Genomic DNA, 17,733 nt, shown 5'->3' on the forward strand with positions numbered 1-17,733 from the left:
GTCCTAATGTGGCGTTGGTGTTCAATTCTCTAGATCTGCCACTTGCAGTTCAACTGGTATTGCCACATATAGAACATAGTTCTGTGTGTGTGTGTGATGGATGATGAAAAAGAAAAAAACTCCAGGAAAGAAGATGGTGCTGAGTTATTTGTACAGACTTTTAATATAAATGAGTTTGCATCATCCCACTTGTCAAGTGTGGTTTTAATTTGACTTATGAAAATATCTTCAAACTGACAAATCACTCATTCAATCTTTAAATAGAATTACTAATAAAAACATAAACAAACTCCACCCCCGCGAGTCTGTCTAACTTGGTATATTCCAAGTTCCCCTTCTCGATAAATCCCATTGGACTCCTCCTCTTCCTGTTGGCCAGTCGGTACTTCCTGGATCTGGAGCCCATAGATCTTCATGAGGTGAATCCTGTTTCAAATATCAACAGTTATTCGATCTTCTGTGTGTTCGACATGTCGCTGCACGTTTTTCATTGTTCACTTGTGTTTTGGAGGAAAACTCGTCTCATTAGCTTCTCACGTCAATTCTAAGCTATGCTAAGCTAGCATCACAAGCTAACCACACCTGTTGTTCAGTGAAGGGAAGTGAAAGAGAGAAACTTAAGAAGCAGTTTCTAAACTTTTCACCTTTTAAATATCTGTCAATCCAATAACATTGGTTCCTGCATGTGCTGAAGGTGTTAGTGGGTCTTTGAATGTTTGAACTTTCCATCACGATGTTTTTAGTGGAAGTGGAATTAAAGATATCTGTGTGTTCAGCTGGAGGTGAGGGTTGTGTGTGTTGTCACGTAGAAAAAGTTAAACTACATTAAAAACCCGAGTAACTAGAGTTACCACCAGGGGGCGCCATGTAGAGCCCAATGATGTCAGAGCATCTTCCGTCTTCTCGAAGATGTTCAACACATCAAGACGTCTCACTCTGTCGTTCTTTCGTGGCCACAGCGGAGGCAACGCGCACCGACTTTAAATCTGTAAATGGCACAAATTCATTTGTCAATTAAAAAGAAGTAAACAAACAATCGACTCATCAACAAACACAAATTAAATAAAAAAAATAAAAAAACTACAGAAGAGAATTCCTTCCATTCAGGGATGAAATTCTCATGTTGATGAGCGTGGTTTTTCTCCACCGAGTGACTCATCTGTGTGGAAGACGATCTGACACACGCCCAGCATCAGCACCAGCGCATCCTCTGACCGCGGGAGTCCGCACCGCCGCCGCCGCTGAGGGGGGATGAGGCCGTAACGATCACCGGACCCGGTTCTTCTCCGTGGTCCGTAATGTCCGTGAGCCCGCTCCCCCTCTCGCCATGCCCGCTAATGAACGCTCCCTCCTGCCGCCGCCGCTGCTGCTCCTCCTGCCGTCGCTGCTCCTCGTCTGCTGCCTGGACGAGGCGGCGAGGGCGGCGGCGGAGGAGGGCGGCGGCCTGCCCTCCTCCTCGCCCGGGGACAATGGAGACAACGCCGCGGTCGTAGACCCGACCTCCCCGGGACCCACCCGCGGCCCCGCGGCCCGGACAGAAGGTGAAGTGAAACAAAGGCCTCCAGCTCATTGTTCCAGAAGATGTTAATTATCTCAGACTCGTGACTCAGTCTGCTCTGCACGCGTCCAACAGGGTTTGTTTTTGTGGACACGTTATTTCTCATTTCAATGAGTTTTATCAAATATTAAAATAAACACTGTGCTTCACACTGTTTAAAACCTCGTGTTCCTGCAGCTGGCAGACTACAACACAGGTTTTAAAGGTAACGACCAATTAAAGTAAAAGACGCAAAGTAAAAAGCCTTAAATAATTCTGAAGCCTCACGATGACGATTCAATCTGGTCTGTAGGTAACAGAATATAATGTGCAGCATTAAGATGTATAATGTGAAGGGGTTCATCTACAGCAGGTGATGAGCCTCTGCTGATACAGTGATGACCTCACTGCTGCAAAGTGTTTACATCTGGTCTGAGAGCAGTGAAATGTGAGCTGCAAAATAAAACACTGGTACTTCCTGGATGAGATGAATCAACAGCAAAGTGCAGCTCTTCCTCTCTGATGTCACTGGGGTTTATTTTCTCCGCCGTGCTGGCCTCATCACTTTTTCATGGCGAGGGAAAGGTCTGCATGCTGATGGAGCACATGCAGAGGCGCATGATGTTTGAAGATTTAACAGGACTCCCTCTCTCTCTCTCCCTCTCTCTCTCTCTCTCTCTGTGTCTCCCCTCCAGAGCCCCGGTTCGCCCTCAGAGTCCTGGTGAGGGATGCGGTGACCCGTCAGCCGCTGCCGGGGGCCTCGGTGGACGTCTACGTGAACCACACGCTGAGGAGCTCTGTGGCGACGGGGCAGAGAGGCGAGGTTCTGCTCTGGGTGTTCTACAGCCCGGGCCTCAGTCTGACCCTGCTGGGCAACAAGGAAGGCTACGTACCCAGCCCGCTGCCATGGAGCACCACAAAGAGACCCAGTGAGTTGTCACGGCTTCTGGGAAGAGCAGAAAACAAACCGTCCAGTGTCTGAGAACAGACTAGAGCAGTGCAGCGAGGTTCTTAAAGGTCTCCTCATGCAAGAGCTGGTCACTTTTAAAAAGACCAGGTCCAGGTCACCGCCCCCTCTGACCTTCATCTTGAAGGGTAAAGAGGATTTTCAAACGAGGATCGATCCGTCTGCGGAACAAACACAATCAAGGCCTTAAGTACTAGTGCTTTGCTCAAGGGCACGTTGCTCCATGGAGACATGTGTGGTTGTAGCACGAATAGAATAATGAGGAGGAAGTTAAAGGTTGACAAACACCACACACAGTTTTTCTGTATCATTAGCCACACACCCTCTGCATCATTCATAGTCATTAGATATTAATGAAACTGTCTGCAAACATACGCCGTGTCACTGAGGCTTGTTCACCAGGAAGCAGTGAACTGACACTGAACACCGTGTCCTACAGTCCTTTTATTGATCGTGTGGAGCGGCAGGAGAGCGGAGGGTCAGCGTCTCCCTGCCTCAGCAAACTGTCTTTGTCCTGCACAGAATCACAGGCAGAGGGGGGGTGGGGTGGGGGATACACCACTCTCATGCCTGGTGTAAATAAGAAAGAGAAGGAGGAGAAGGGGGTCTGGGTCTGACTCCATTGTTCATGTCCCCACGTCCTCCTGCTGCTCGGAGATGAGCAGAGGAGGAGCAGAGGGGGAGCAGAGGGGGAGCAGGTGTCGTGAGGGATAAATAAAATAAACCAGTGTCATCTGTGCTTTGCTCTGCATCATCAGAGGCCCCTCCCCTTTGTGCTGCTGAACCCTAAAAAAAAACAGGCAGCAGCTGGTGGCGCCATCTGCTGGTTCAAGTGCACAACTACAAGGCACTAAACAGCTTTTATGTTTTAATAATAACACGATCGCGGAAGAATCCACTGAACTTTGGTGCAGATTTGTTTTACTTTCTTTAGCATTAGACACAATATTAAAGACAGTGAATCAATGAGGTCCAAATAGAAATGGATTGTTTGGGTTTAAAGGTGGTTTTAAAGGGGAAATTGTTTTTTCATAAGGCTTGTTTTAATTAAGTCAACTGTTGAGCCTCAGTGGAGGACGGAGGTACGAATTCTACTGAGTGTCACTCTAGTTTGTGCTCATTAGAGCTTAAATTATTATAAAATATCTTAAACTAAACATTCCACATGTTTATTTTCTAAAAATGCCTCAAGACATTTGCACCAGTGGATCTTTGAAATGTAGTCGCTGTCATTCAACATCTGGATTATTGCTGTTTCTCTCAGTTTTCTCTGCGGTGACGCTGCTCCTGCTCCCTCACAGTCAGGGCAACGTGTGGCTGTTTGAAGACTCGGTGCTCATCACCAGGAAGTTACCTGGTACGTTTACAATACTTTTTATTCTTTTATATATACTTTCGCAACAGAAGGACAAAGTGCTTCACAATAAGCAAGACAACAAATCACATTAAAATCCAAACAGCGTTTCTGATAGAGGGACGTATTGAGTTACGTATCACTTCCTGTTTGGATAAAAATAATAAAAATGAGCAAACCACTCAGGGCTATCAAGGAGAAGTATATTCTGAGGTTCTTGTTTCAGTAGAAAAGATGGTGTTGGGTGTTTACAGTCCAGGTGAGGTCATCACTGATGTACGTCCACATACTCCTCATGTGAGTCCAGATTTAGTTTTCTAACTCCCCACCTCCTTCTCACAGACAGTTCGTCCCAGCCGAAGGTTAAATTCCCCAAGAACCTCCTCACCGTCTCCGATGAGAGCAACATGTCGACGGTGAAGGCCTACCTGACTGTGCCACAGCACCATCTAGCAAAAGACTGTGGCAACTGCACTCCCGGCATCATCAGCAACAAATCAGGTGAGCGTTAACTGAGGCCTCATAAATGATGAAGCCAGTTTCCTCCCAGTCTGGACGATTCAAACACAGTTTTAAATATAAATGCTGTACTTGTGTTTTTATCTGCAGGGTTCAGGAGCATAGAGCTGAAGGCGGTGGCGGCCGTCAGTGTCCTGCTGTACTCGGGGGACGAGGAGCTCCAGGTTCGAGGTCCCATTCAAATCAGCCTCCCCCTGGGGCACAACACCCACCTGCGGGCGTCTGACACTGTGCCGGCCTGGGCCTTCAACCTGAAGACGGGTAAGATTAGAGAGGAGCGCTACAGAGTCAGATTAGTTAACACATGCAAAGACAATTATTGTTTATGTACAACTAATAAACTCTCTGTTTGAAGGTGCTTGGGAGAATCAGGGTCTTGGAATAGTGAAGAAAGTGGGAATCGAACTTGTTTGGACGTACACCGCTTCCCATCTGGGCTTCTGGGTCGCAGCACCCCTGCCCTCCTCAAACGGTACGATGACCAACTTCAAATATTACAGATACAAACACGGAAATACAGTTGGAGAAGCAGCTTAACTCATAAATGTGTATGAATTCAGATTTTCTGGGACATGGAAGCACGTTGGATTTCCTCTCATACCACACCTACCTGCTGATCGGAATGCTGGGAGGAACGCTGGCTGTCGTCATCGGATTCCTGTGTTTGCTGCTGTGTCACTGCGGGTGAGAGATCTCAGACATGTGAACAGCGAGGTTGAGTTTTCAGCAAGTGAACATTTCCAGATTTTGATATTTCAGAATTATCTTAAAGTCAAATGTAGAATAACGCAATTATTTCAAAATAAAAACGTAAAGATTGTAAAGTCTCAACTCAAAGCAGACGTGTAAAACTTCACCGTCTTGATTCAATTCTGTCTCAGAGGTTCGCACCGGGAACCCAGGAGGAGGAGAGCTCGCTTCTCCAAACTCACGGTCGTGAAGAAAGACCAGACCACCTCCACCCACATGGAGGAGGGTTTGTTGTTCCGATCCGGCGACAACAGCCTCGCGTCCTGCAGCGTCCAGTGCGACCCTTCCTCCACGCCGCGGCACAAAGCCAACTTCAACATCTACGTGGAGGATCCAGGGAGTCACGCGGCGGCTTCTCTTTACCAGAACATCGCTTCGGATCGGATGAAAGGTTCGCAGCCGCCGCCGCACTACATCAACAGTGAGGAGGTGGCTCGGCTGCGGGAGAAGTCGGAGCAGAACCGGGCCAACATGAACTCCGACAACTTCTTTCCAGATAAGCTGGTTCACATCTACAACCAGCCGCTGGCCATTATCCAGGCCCCAGAGCTTTTCAGTGCTCAGGAGCAGCAGCTGTCGGGCTGCAAGTCCGCCACCTTCCCCCGCAACGGAGTCGAGTACGACGCTCACTCAGAGCCTGCGAGTAAAGACAGCTACACCCAGACTCTTCCCAAAGTCCCTCACCACCACTCCCAGGGTGGAGGCAGCCCACAGCAGAGCAGCCAAGACGGGCCGCAGCCTCTGGAGACGCCTCCTCAAGGCCAAGGCCCGAATGCTGGCGTGTGGGGGCGCTACAGTAACCTCCTGGAGTCCTCCGTGTCCGTGCCCGGGACTCTGAACGAGGCGGCTGGAATGGAGGCGTTCAGCGGGGGGCATGGTGTGCCCAGTGAGCTGCAGGGGATCTCAGAGCGCACGTTGCTGGAGCTGACACGGGGCAAGTCGTCTTCGTCTCACGCCAGAGCCTGGTTCGTCTCGTTGGATGGGAAGCCGGCCGCACAGGTTCGCCACTCCATCATCGAGCTCCAGAGCCGCCACCGCCCGCCGAGCAGCAACGACACCAGCCTGGACTCTGGGGTGGACATGAACGAGCCTCTGCAGAACATCCGCGAGACGGAGCGCGACCGGCCGTCGTTCAGGGCCTCGTCCTTGCCGCACCACGGCCGAGCGGCACGTTACGGCGAAGAACAGGACCTGAGCAGCAGTGAGAGTGGCACCACTGCTACCTGCACCCCCGAGGACCCCTCCCTGAGGAACATTTTAGACGGGAGCAGTGGGGCTATTCCCAACATCCCCGAGGAAAGGGATGGGATGGACACGTCCAGCGCTCAGGAGGACAGCGAGTCCAGGGGGACGCCTCCTCCACGGCGCCTGAGGAAGGTGAGGGAGAGGGTGAAGGCGGAAAAGAGGAGTGCCAAGCACGTCCGCGAGGGGAGACCTGTCACCAAGCGGAGTTAGAGCGCGGCTCGTACATCCACACAAGCTTTGTGATTTCTTTTCCTAGTGTCCCATCAGCTGTTTAACCCAGAGCGAGCTTTACACAGGCATCGTTGTTGTTTCCTTATCGCTGTGCAACTTTGCCAAAGAACTCATGAGCTAGCTGAAGGAACAGAGCAGGTTCCACGTCACGTCTCCCTCCTCCTCCTCCTCCTCCTCCTCCTCCTCCTCCTCCTCCTCCTCCTCCTCCCCCCGATGTCTGAAGATCACCAGCGAGATTCTTCACAGCAACATGTCCGTGCGAACACGTTATCCCACAGTGCTGGCGCTAAAGAGGGTGCCTTCTTACTGCCTGTAGCCACAACACGTGAAGTCACAGAGGCACGGTGTTTCAGTCCGGAGGGTTGGACACAGGTACAGCTCGACGTGTAGTGCACTTATATCCTCTCACCATAACTGCCTGCTGTAAACCCAACACGACACAGAAGCTTCCCCGGTCTGTAGCGCTGACATCTTGTCTGGATCCTCCGGACTCAGATCCGATCTGGTGACGTGAAACGCTTCGTCAGCTTTTCTCTGTTTGTCCGTGAACTAATTCAGCTTTAACTCTCCGCCCGTGACCGACTCCCTCCGAGCACCGATGTACGTTGTAAAAGCTAAGCTGCCGTTTTTAATCACACCTGATATTCAAGGTTTTTACGCCTACAGCTGTGTAAGAGTGCATGAAAATGAATGTTTCATTTGACGTCATTAGATCAATAAGAGACTGAATGATTCACCTCACTGACGTGAGCGTCGTGCTGCCGATTAGAACTCAGTAACTATATATAAAGAAACCAACCCAGGACTACTTTTAAATATCTAAATAATATTTTTCACCACATCCATGGGCACCGACGAGAACAGGCACAAGATGATGAATTAATTAGTGTGACTGGATCGTGTGTTTTCCCCCTGCAACTATTTTCCTAACGACGCCGCTGCAGTCGGTGCCTTGTAAGATTCACTTTTATCGCCCGTTTCAATGAAACTGACACGAACAGACAAATATTTACCGGCTGATCAGCTTGACTTTGTTTTGTTTTTTTTGCTTGAAGAGAGAATGTTGGTTTTTAAAGTATTTTTCAAATGAAGGTTTAAATTTAACAGTGAGGCTGAACATGTAAGTAGAACTGTTCGACGTAGTCTCCGTGAAGTTTAGTTCTCAAACACAAACGTCTCCTATGAATTCATCTCTTTTTAGGGTTTCTACAGATTTTAATACGTAGAATTTAAGACTTTTTAAGGCCGTCGCCAATAAAATTTACACAACGACAGATATGAAGGAAAATTAGAGTCTCGGTCGAGCTTGTAGTTTTATTACAGCGTGCTAATATCTCGTTAAAAGAACTACAAAACAGAGACTTTACAAACGATGCGTCTCCAACAGAAGTCATTTTAAACACGATTGAAGAAGCGTTAAATGATCGTCAACATAATTAAAACCTGTAGACGTTTTTAGGTTTAAAATCCAGATAATTAAACTTCCTTTATTTTCACCCTGCGAAACTCTTTACTTTTCATGTAGCGCCACCTTCAGGTCAATATTTCAATGTTCAATATTACACCTGCTCTTACTTGGTTCTAATACATTTGTAATAATTTTTTTTTTTTTTTAACCTGAACCCATTTGGAACACGACTCAACATTCCCAGAAACTCAAAAGAGTGTAAATACTACAATTACAACAAAGTGATGTCATCGCCCATTTGTAATAAAAGTTTAGGATAAAAAATATGAATACGAGGAAAAAAAAAAAAAAAAAAAGGTTCCACGAGCAATATTTATCATGAATTCAAAATAAAGTGCAGCAACAATTTTGCCATATTTAGTCTTCCTTCACGGTCCAACTTTTTTCAACGCTGAGTTCATTTTCTATGTACGAGCCTCGATTCTGTCGCCACGTTTCATACGCTGTGTTTTCTTTCTGTGTAAATAGTAAAACATAAATCATCTTATGTATCATGTGACTTTACTTGATTTCTGCTGTTTGTCCTCCATCGAGCAGCGAAGGTCTGTGTTCTTCTTCTCTTGTGTTTTTAAATGTGGATTCTTTATTTTCATCTTTAGGCCCGGTGCCTTTTTGTGGGAGTGTTAAAAAAAAAAAAAAAAAAAAAAAAAAATTCCCGAGCTTTGTATTTTTAACTGTAGCAACAAGTCGAGCACTTAAATCATTTCAGTGAGTGAACGAATCCCCAGCGACTCGTCCCAGTTTACGTCCAGCGGGGACGACGAGGAGTCCCGACCGTCACGCCCCTTTAAAGTGACCTCGCTGAATGTACTCGTGTTGATTGGTTCTGTTGTGAGCTCCTCGTGTGTCGACACATTCAGCATCACGGGTTGTTTCTTTCTTCCCACCTCTTGTGTTTAGTGATGGTCGTGTTATTAGTCTTTGCCTTTTTGTGCACATTAATTAATAAACCTACTTGATACCAACTGTTGTTCAGGAGCTTTTACTTTCCGAAGTAACTTCCTGTGAGCTGTGCTCGTCAAGAGCAGCTCAGTTTCTCCGTCTTGGCTTGAGAAGTTAGTGATGTTCTCCTGAGCTGCAGCTCTCAGGTGCAGGAAAGGCCTCGGCGGCAGTGAGAGCTGGTTCTGGTCAGAGGACACTTCACCGTCTCCTCGTGGCCTCACACCTTCACGCACGAGACGTGGACGTTGTTGCCACGTTGTTGACCCTGAGAGAGAGACGAGGACAGAAACTCCACAAAACTTTCCACATGATGAGGTTGTGATTGAAAGATGCGTCCTGTTCTGAGGATATCAGGAGATTTGAGCCTGGTTTTATTACATCCTAAAAATCTGTGCTGTTGATTTCCGCCGAACGTGCTCTCCGTCCACAGCTGAACGTGCTGGACCGCTCTGTGCGAGGTCATGTTCTGGTCAGAGGGGGAATAAAGAGCTGACCAGAGCATCTTACATCACTCTGAAACATGACTGTACTGAAACTCTGACCCCGGCACGACCCCGGCCGCCAACACACACCTGCAGCAAGACACCGGCAGTGTTTTCTCCAGCCGCTCCTCCTGACAGATGGGACGCACATCCTGGGCTTCCGGCAGACACTTCCAGCCTCCGGGCCCCGGGACGGCTCGGGCCCCGAGGCCCCAGGAGCAGGGGTGGGGGGTGGGGGGGTCGTTTTCCATCCAGCGAAGCTTTGGGTTGGTTGTGAACCTCCGAGATCAGTCTCTCAACAAGTCCGAGTTGAAATGAATCTGGAGGAGGTGTTTCTGATGTGAGGTCGGGAAAAGGACGGTCAGTCGTTTCAAACTCCCGGTGAACTTGTTCAGAAAGTGAAAACACGAAACATGAGCATCGTGAAGGAAAACTAGTGAAACGATCAACGTGTTAACGTGAAAGACGAAACATGAAAGACTCTGCAGGTGAGTTTTAACTTCGTGAATCAAAATGTTTGTAGAACACATCACAACAGATTACTTCTTCTACTTCCTCTTCTTCCTCCTCTTCTTCCTCCTCTTCTTCTTTTTCTTCCTCTTCTTCTTCCTCTTCTTCCTCCTCTTCTTCTGGACTCCAGGGGAGAGGGGACGCCGTAGCCATGGCAACCAGACCGCTGCCATGGAGACTCTCAGCCAGCAGATGGTGCTGTTGCCACGGAATACAACTTTATGTATATATTATATTAATATAAATTATTATCTATGAAGTATTTTTGACAATATTCTTGGATGACCCGTATTCATTCATTTAATAATTAATTTCTCTTTTCATATGGAAAAATAAAGATTTGTCACTTGCTTGATTATTTTTTTTGATGAAAATACGAAAACAAATATTAAACCTCTGGTTCTAAGATTAGTTTCTTTATATGAAACTTATGTGAGGGCTGACATGAAGGGGAGAACACTGCCCTCTGTAGGTGGTTCGATGGAGTTTTCTTATGAGGACAGGTGAGGACAATCAATCAGTCCTGTAGATGTGGGGGGGGGGGGGGGCTCTGATGTGTGGTTGAGATCTCTCTAGCCCCATGGTGAAGAGGTCGGCCATAGATCATGTAAGATGTTTATGTCCACCATGTTTTCATCGTTGCAGAAGAAGTTCCAGAAGAAGTTCCAGACGAAGTTCCAGAAGAAGTTCCAGACTGCTGCTTGGCCTGAACCGGTTCACCTCCATCGTCAGGTCTTAATTGATCTATGTTGAACTGTGTCCCTCTTGTGTGAATAGTCCATGATTTGTACATTGTTCGACAACTGACTGCTTCACTGTCCATCGTTAGATTCATTCATGTCGTTCTCACCTCTGTCAAGTTGAACCCATTGAAATGAATTGGTTCTATTCCTTTATAGCCCAGTGGGACAAGCTGCGACAGAATCTCCCTGTGGTGAGTACCCTGCCTACTTACCAGCTACTATCAAATACTGTCGTTTGTATTTTTAGCTGTTAATCGTTTTAGCACTTTATTAGTTTTAAATAAAAGGTTTTGTCTTAAACTTATTGTTTACTCTTTCTCTCAGGAACAATTCTATTTTAAAATAAATATTATATATATTCCAGTTGCCTGCTCTGTCGATCTACCGATTAGAAAAATATGTTTGAAAGATAAAAATCAACTTTCCTCACTTATTTCTCTCCAAGCGAGACACGTGAAAACACATCGAGTTACAGAAAGTAGATTATTGCAGATCTCATATAAACCCATAATTTAAAATTCTTATCTTACTTTATCTTATGTGATTTCATCTTATCTTAACCTATACATCTTAAAAACGATCGAATCTAATGAAGTCTTTCTAATGTGCACTGCATTGTGGGAATGTCCCTCTGGCTCCACATAAGACAACACGTGATGTCATCCACAGCTCGGTCTTTATCAGGCTCACTGTTGCTGCTGACTCTGTTGTGAGCAGACGCAGACTGAAGGACGACTCACACACTCACAGGATTTATTCTCCTCAACAACTGGACAACACTGATTTCTTTTATTCTTCTGCTTCTGAGAAGGTGAGTCTCTTTCATCACTCCACAGTTTGATTCATGCTGGTGATGCTGACGACAGGTCCAATGTGGTTTTATTGAATCATACATTTTAGTCTTGACGCTAAATGTTCTGAAGTAACATTTAATATATATAATATACTACAAATTTTACATCTAAAAAAACAGCAGCATCCCTCAAAGAGACGCCTCTGACGTGTAATCACCTTTTTAAATGTGTATTTTACAGTTTGTCTCATTAAAGCCTGACTTATTAAGATTTCTCCCTCCTGACATAAACATCTTTAACCTACAAAAAAAACACATCTGCCCACAGGGGCGACAAAAAGAGGTGAAGAGGGATTTCCTCGACCAATGTGTTTCCAATAAAAGACTCGTCTCAGGGAAAAGTGTGAGAATCGGAGAGTTCTGACACAGATGGCTCACACAACAAGGGAGTGACTTCTCCATGAGTTATTGTGTGTCTGTGTGGAGCCGTGATGTGCGTCTCTGGGTGTGTTCGAGAAGATATTAATCTTATAACGTGACAAAGATTTCCCGTGTTAACAGCCAGCGGAGCAGGAAATGAATGAAGGCCTTGTTGTTGTGTGTCACTGTCATTTTAAAAGTGTTTTTTTTTTATTTGAAATGAGAAAGAGCAGGAGTCAACGTCAAGCTGGTGATAAAATATACATGAAGATCACAGCAGGTCTTCACGCACATGCTGCAGAAACTCAACTCATTAGATCTTCTTACATTTAATTATGCAACAGCTTAGTCACAAGCATCTTCTACAATATTCAGGCTTTTTAAGATGATGTATGATTTGGCATTGTGTTAAAAACCCGCGCTCTTAATGTGACGGGGTCAGAAAGGCCACTCATGTGCTTGTTTCATTCAAATGTTGTTTTCATTCCACTTTGCATTAAACTGTGAATCTACGAAACCTCTTTCTCTTGCTAAAACACATTAAATATGTTTAGAGTGAGCGAACCCCTCTGATGTATAATCACCTTTGTCTCCACATCTGTCGCTGCCGCGGCTCCCACGCCTCTTCATCCTCGGCAGGACACATCTGGAGACACATCTGTGGGAAGATGAGCTCACAGCAGGACTGGAAACCCACACTTTTAAAACTTCTCTTTCTGCATCATTATTACTAATATTGTAAATACCGTTTGCAGCTGCATTTGTTTTATTGGCGTCTTGTGGCTGCACCTTAAACTGGCTCAACGTGCATAATAAGCATGCAGGAAGGAAGTGTGGAGAACAGAGGAAGCGAGAGGCCACATGTTTAACCCCCTTGTACAAACAGGAGAGAGCTGCCGCCCCCAAATTAAAAACATGGGTCTGCAGCACAGGGAGCATGGACAGAGAGATGTACTCTGATGTTCTGTGTAAATCAAGGTAATAAGTTGAGAGGACAGAACTCTTTTTTAAAGTCCATCGATGTGTGAGCTCTGGGAAAAAGGTTCATTTATTGTTTGACTGTCCTGTTGTGATACGAGGGATGTTTCTTTTTAGAGGGGAAGTTTTGTTGCAGCAGGTTTTATTCGCAAGGTTTTGGAAAGAAGTTGGAATAAAGTCTAATAAGCTCACGAGGGTTTGGTACTTCTGTGTGCATACAGTAAAATCAATCAATCAATCAATCAATAATGCACAATTTAAAACATAAAGCTCCTAATTTACAAATCCCTTCCAGCCTCTCATATATACAAACAAACCAGCATCTCAGAGTTTGAATTTGAGTCATTTTCAATAAGAAAACACACATTTAAACTTTGAAATTCAGAAAATGAACAAGTACAGGAGCAGTTTCCCATTTCATTGTGTGGGGGTGTGACGCCGCACGTGAACTAGCGGAGGCTGAATGCAGCTGCTGTCAGCACAGCCAGGGTTGGATCATGTTAGCAGCTGCTGCGAGTCAGGAAACATTATTCTTATTGAGCTCTGGGGGAAACTATTTGGGTCGGAGCTGCAGTTTTTTTTTTTTTTACCTGTTCCTCCGAATTGTGTAAAAATAACTTCCAGAGAAACATAAAAATAACGTTCGGGCTGATGCAGCTAACAGTTTGGTCCGTGTGTGTTTTCCGGCTCAGAAACAAAGTATTGGAAAGTTATTCCACTTTTTGTTTTGCACAGATGGACGTGAGGTGGGTGACGTTTCTCCTGCTGCTGTTCTCCTTCGATCAGGTAAACCCTTCAAACGTGGCGGTTCAAATGTTTGGTGTATTTGCACAGTTGCATTATTCTCATTGTGCGTTTTGGATGCTGCATGAAAACAGCTGCTGGTGGCGTCGAGCGCCGAGGCTGAACACCAGGAGAACGCTAAGCACGGAATCCACTCACAGAACCAGATCATCAGGGCCCAGTACGAATGTTTCCAGATGATCAGTCGAGAGTCGCATTCGTCCAAAGCCAAAGGTGAGGAGCGGGCGGGTCAAAGGTCGTGGATTGGTATTCTTCACACCTGGTGTCATGTGACCCCCGTGTCCCTCTGCTGTCTCCAGGGCTCACGTGCAACGCGACGTGGGACGGGTGGCTGTGTTGGAGCAGAACCAAAGCCGGAAAAAGGACAGAGCAGAACTGTCCAGACTTCTACAATGACTTTGACTCAAGTGGTGAATGGTTTGATTTCTGTCCAGAGGCTCCACGTGTTCCATTTCCTGTCAATCATGACGTCTCAAACGAATCAAATTCAAAAAAACAAACTTTTGAAAACTAGAAAAAAACCTTCAACCTTTAACTTCATATTAAAAAATCTTTGCAGCACTTTTTGCTTTTCACTAACCCAAGCTCTGTTTACAGAGATGGTGTCCAAAATGTGCACGGAGGAGGGCGAGTGGTGGCGTCACCCGGACAGCAACCGCACGTGGACGAACTTCACGAACTGCCAACGCAACACGACGCACCACAACGAGGTGAGCGGGAAGAAATCCTGCCCATGTCCTGAGTATCTGCAGAGGACGTTTGAAGACATGTCGGTTCTGTTTCAGGTGGCGATGTCCCACTTCTACTTGGTGATGATTGGTCAAGGACTGTCGCTGGTGTCTCTGCTCATATCGTTGGGAATCTTCTTCTACTTTAAGTGAGTGTGACTGTACTTCACCATGCATCGTGTTTGTGTTCGGAGCCACTGGCTAGTAAAGCTTTAATTTTTTCGGCCTTCAGGAGTCTGAGCTGCCAGAGGATCACTCTCCACAAAAACCTCTTCTTCTCGTTCGTGCTGAACTCCGTCATCACCGTGGTCATGCTGAACACGCTGAAGGACAAACCGGGACACAACAACAACGACTCCGTGAGCTGTAAGCTGGTCATATTCATCCACATGTACCTGCTGAGCTGCAACTACTTCTGGATGCTGTGCGAGGGGATCTACCTGCACACGCTCATCGTCGTGGCCGTGTTCGCAGAGAAACAACACCTCATATGGTATTACATGCTGGGCTGGGGTGAGTAAGCACTTCCATTTGCACTGTTGCACGTTCATGTGACTTAAAGCTCGGATCTCCTCGATGCTCTGCTTTGATTTTTTTCAGGATTTCCCCTCATGCCTGCAGTGGTTTACTGCATAGCTCGTCACTTTTACTACGACGACAAGTGAGTCTTCTTTCATCCTTGTGGGAAACTTGTGTATTTCACGTATCACTGAGCTGATCTGGTTCCTGCTTTCACAGATGCTGGATCAGTCCGACGTCCCTGCTGTACATTATCCATGGCCCCATGTGTGCTGCGCTGGTGGTAAGAGCTGAACTCTGACCCCCTGCACCATCGCACACACGTGCGACTTTCGAACCTTTTAAATCGGCATCTTTTTCCAGGTGAACCTTTTCTTCCTCCTGAACATCGTGCGGGTTCTCATCACCAAGCTGAGGGTGACGCACCAGGCCGAGTCCAGCCTGTACATGAGGGCGGTGAGGGCCACGCTGATCCTCATCCCGCTGCTCGGCATCCAGTTCGTCCTGTTACCCTACAAGCCCCAGGAGCACTGGATCACTGAGATCTACATGTACATCATGGAGATCCTCATGCACTACCAGGTCAGGAGGAGGTGCATGGTCGGATGCATTGACAGTTGTATTAACGAGAGTTTAGATTGAATCCACAGAGACGTTACTGTGCAGGAGGTTTTTCCTTCTTGTGTATTTCTTTTACTGATTTCATTTCCCCTTCACGTGCAGGGTCTCCTGGTTTCTACAATATTCTGCTTCTTCAACGGGGAGGTGAGTAATCAGCGTAATTCAGAATGTTACTACGAGTATCTCATATCTCAAGATTTGATGTTGAGAGGTAAAAGTTTCCGGGTATTGAACTTCACATGTGAACAGATGAATTTTACTTCACGTGACGACCCTGTTGTTTTCGGTCTCCAGGTCCAGAGCGTCCTGCGGAGACACTGGAACCAGCAGCGGATGCAGTTCGCCGGCACGTTCGCCAACGCCGACTTCTTCCGCTCGGCCTCCTACGTGGCGTCGTCTCTGACAGAGGTGCACCGCTGCTACAGCATAGAGAGCCACACCGAGCACATGAACAGCAAGAGCTACCCGGACATTTTCAGATCGGACAGCCCCTTCGTGTGAAACCTCGGCGCTTGAGATTTTTATTTTTTGGAGTTATGCTAGTGTTCACGACAAATGATTCATTCCGACGTTTTCCCGTCTCTCAGCAGAAAACAAATCCACTCGAACACTTTTCTTTTTTTTTCTCTCATGAATATCACACAAACAGACGAGGTGTGGGACCAAAGATCCGGTGAATATTTGAAGTTATCAAACACGAGGAAGACTCAACGAATAAACCAGCCTGAAAATACGACGCCAACACGAGGATTTAAGACTTTTCTGCATCGTGTGGAATAAACGTGAAGAGCTGATGGTTACGATCGTGCGAAGAGAGAAGTCGTGACGATCTGGAGCAGAACTTTCTCTGCAGAACTCCTTCTCTTTGGTTCATGCAGACGTTGAGGAGCTGGAGTCGTCGAGCTCCAGCAGCGAAGATGAAGCTTGTCCGACAGTTACCGATCCGATCCACATCGGAGGCCATTTCTGCTTCAGCCACTTTTGAGTTTTCTATTTATGTGCAGCGTGTTTTTTATTCAAGTTTAACAATTAATGAGAAACATGAGCTCAAAGCAACACTTTCAATCACTGCTTTATATTTAGACATTAGTGAGGTTTCATTATCACGCATGAAGAGTTAAATCAGCAGGAACTGACTCGAACCGATCGGCCGTCACCTCTGGACCCTGACGAGTGAAGAGCTGCTGGTTTCAGTCTTCAGCCGCAGGCGTCTCAGAGCGGCCTCTTCTGCAGCTCCGAGAACTTATCGTAACATCGATCAATGGATCAAAAATCACCGAGAGGAACAGTTTCAGGTTCCGGAAACTTATTTGCTTTCCTGCCAAGCGTTAGACGAGGAGGTCGCAGGAAGAGGAAATAAGTTTTATCATCTAAAAGCGATGGAACCTGAATATTTCTGGATGATTACATGAGATTTCTTAGACATAGAAGAAAAGATGACTTCTCAAAATCGCAGGTGTATTAAATATTAAAGGATTTCACAGTCAAGGTTCACTTTTTATATTTCTCCCGAGCTTTCAACCTCGGCTCACGAAAGAACAATATTTTATCACAGATTTGTCACGAATGAACGCTGGTGTTGAACAGTGTGTATATAAAACACAAAGGTGTGTTTCACTTTGTACTATAGTCTGTGATGACGCTTGTTTATACTGAAGTGATAATGCTGTAAATAAAACTAGTGTTTTTAAATGACATTCGGGACAAAGAGTCTGTTTTTGGGAGTTTTTCTAAATTACCAATGGTTTTGTTTTATTCTCCACAAAGACAAAAGGAAGACAATATTCTTTTTCCCCTCCACCGTATTTAATTAAGGGTGGGATTTCCTCGTCTGACCTTAGAAAACATTTCCCACTGAAATGAATATTGTTTCCAGACAAAGAAGGGCGTGCTGGTGTCTGTTCCTCGTCCAACTTATATGTGAACAGGTTCAGCGAGGAAGTCCCAGAGGAAAAGTGCTGAATCTCTAAGTTTGAGACGGAGGAGCTGCTAATGGAGCGAGCGGACGATGATGAGGAGCATGTGTGTGCGTGGCCGTTAATCATAGTTACTACTTATACCTAAATCCTCAGAGATCCCCTCCCAACATTTTGACGTCGTTACAGCACCGAACCCCCCCCAC

General features: G+C 46.2%; 2 protein-coding genes across 2 annotated transcripts; both read left to right on the forward strand.

Moving 5' to 3' along the window:
• Positions 1-1,190: 1,190 nt before the first annotated feature.
• fam171b (family with sequence similarity 171 member B) lies at positions 1,191-9,036 on the forward strand. The gene is made up of 8 exons (XM_020112184.2): positions 1,191-1,541; positions 2,233-2,466; positions 3,769-3,861; positions 4,201-4,359; positions 4,468-4,638; positions 4,733-4,849; positions 4,938-5,061; positions 5,259-9,036. Exons 1-8 carry the CDS (start codon positions 1,328-1,330, stop codon positions 6,580-6,582), a joined length of 2,436 nt encoding a protein of 811 aa, XP_019967743.2. The 5' UTR covers positions 1,191-1,327; the 3' UTR covers positions 6,583-9,036.
• A 1,581-nt stretch (positions 9,037-10,617) lies between these two features.
• LOC109645530 (calcitonin gene-related peptide type 1 receptor) lies at positions 10,618-17,308 on the forward strand. Its single transcript, XM_020111148.2, has 14 exons — positions 10,618-10,737; positions 10,905-10,939; positions 11,418-11,559; positions 13,675-13,725; positions 13,818-13,956; positions 14,043-14,153; positions 14,341-14,453; positions 14,529-14,620; positions 14,704-14,984; positions 15,072-15,132; positions 15,210-15,273; positions 15,354-15,572; positions 15,714-15,755; positions 15,906-17,308. The coding sequence occupies exons 1-14, from the start codon at positions 10,618-10,620 to the stop codon at positions 16,110-16,112; spliced, it is 1,677 nt and encodes a 558-aa protein (XP_019966707.2). The 3' UTR covers positions 16,113-17,308.
• Positions 17,309-17,733: the final 425 nt, after the last annotated feature.

This window comes from Paralichthys olivaceus, chromosome 24, assembly GCF_024713975.1.
Source record: "Paralichthys olivaceus isolate ysfri-2021 chromosome 24, ASM2471397v2, whole genome shotgun sequence".
NCBI lineage: Eukaryota > Metazoa > Chordata > Actinopteri > Pleuronectiformes > Paralichthyidae > Paralichthys > Paralichthys olivaceus.

What these genes read in the sequence shown, in the direction of transcription:
- LOC109645530 (XM_020111148.2), top strand. Translation starts at nt 10,618, where the DNA reads ATGTTTATGTCCACCATGTTTTCATCGTTGCAGAAGAAGTTCCAGAAG. An exon ending in CGGTTCACCTCCATCGTCAG is followed by an intron (nt 10,738 to 10,904) that starts GTCTTAATTGAT and finishes ATTCCTTTATAG; the next exon opens with CCCAGTGGGACAAGCTGCGA. An exon ending in GTATTACATGCTGGGCTGGG is followed by an intron (nt 14,985 to 15,071) that starts GTGAGTAAGCAC and finishes GATTTTTTTCAG; the next exon opens with GATTTCCCCTCATGCCTGCA.
- fam171b (XM_020112184.2), top strand. Translation starts at nt 1,328, where the DNA reads ATGCCCGCTAATGAACGCTCCCTCCTGCCGCCGCCGCTGCTGCTCCTC. An exon ending in CATCATCAGCAACAAATCAG is followed by an intron (nt 4,360 to 4,467) that starts GTGAGCGTTAAC and finishes TTTTATCTGCAG; the next exon opens with GGTTCAGGAGCATAGAGCTG. An exon ending in ACCCCTGCCCTCCTCAAACG is followed by an intron (nt 4,850 to 4,937) that starts GTACGATGACCA and finishes GTATGAATTCAG; the next exon opens with ATTTTCTGGGACATGGAAGC.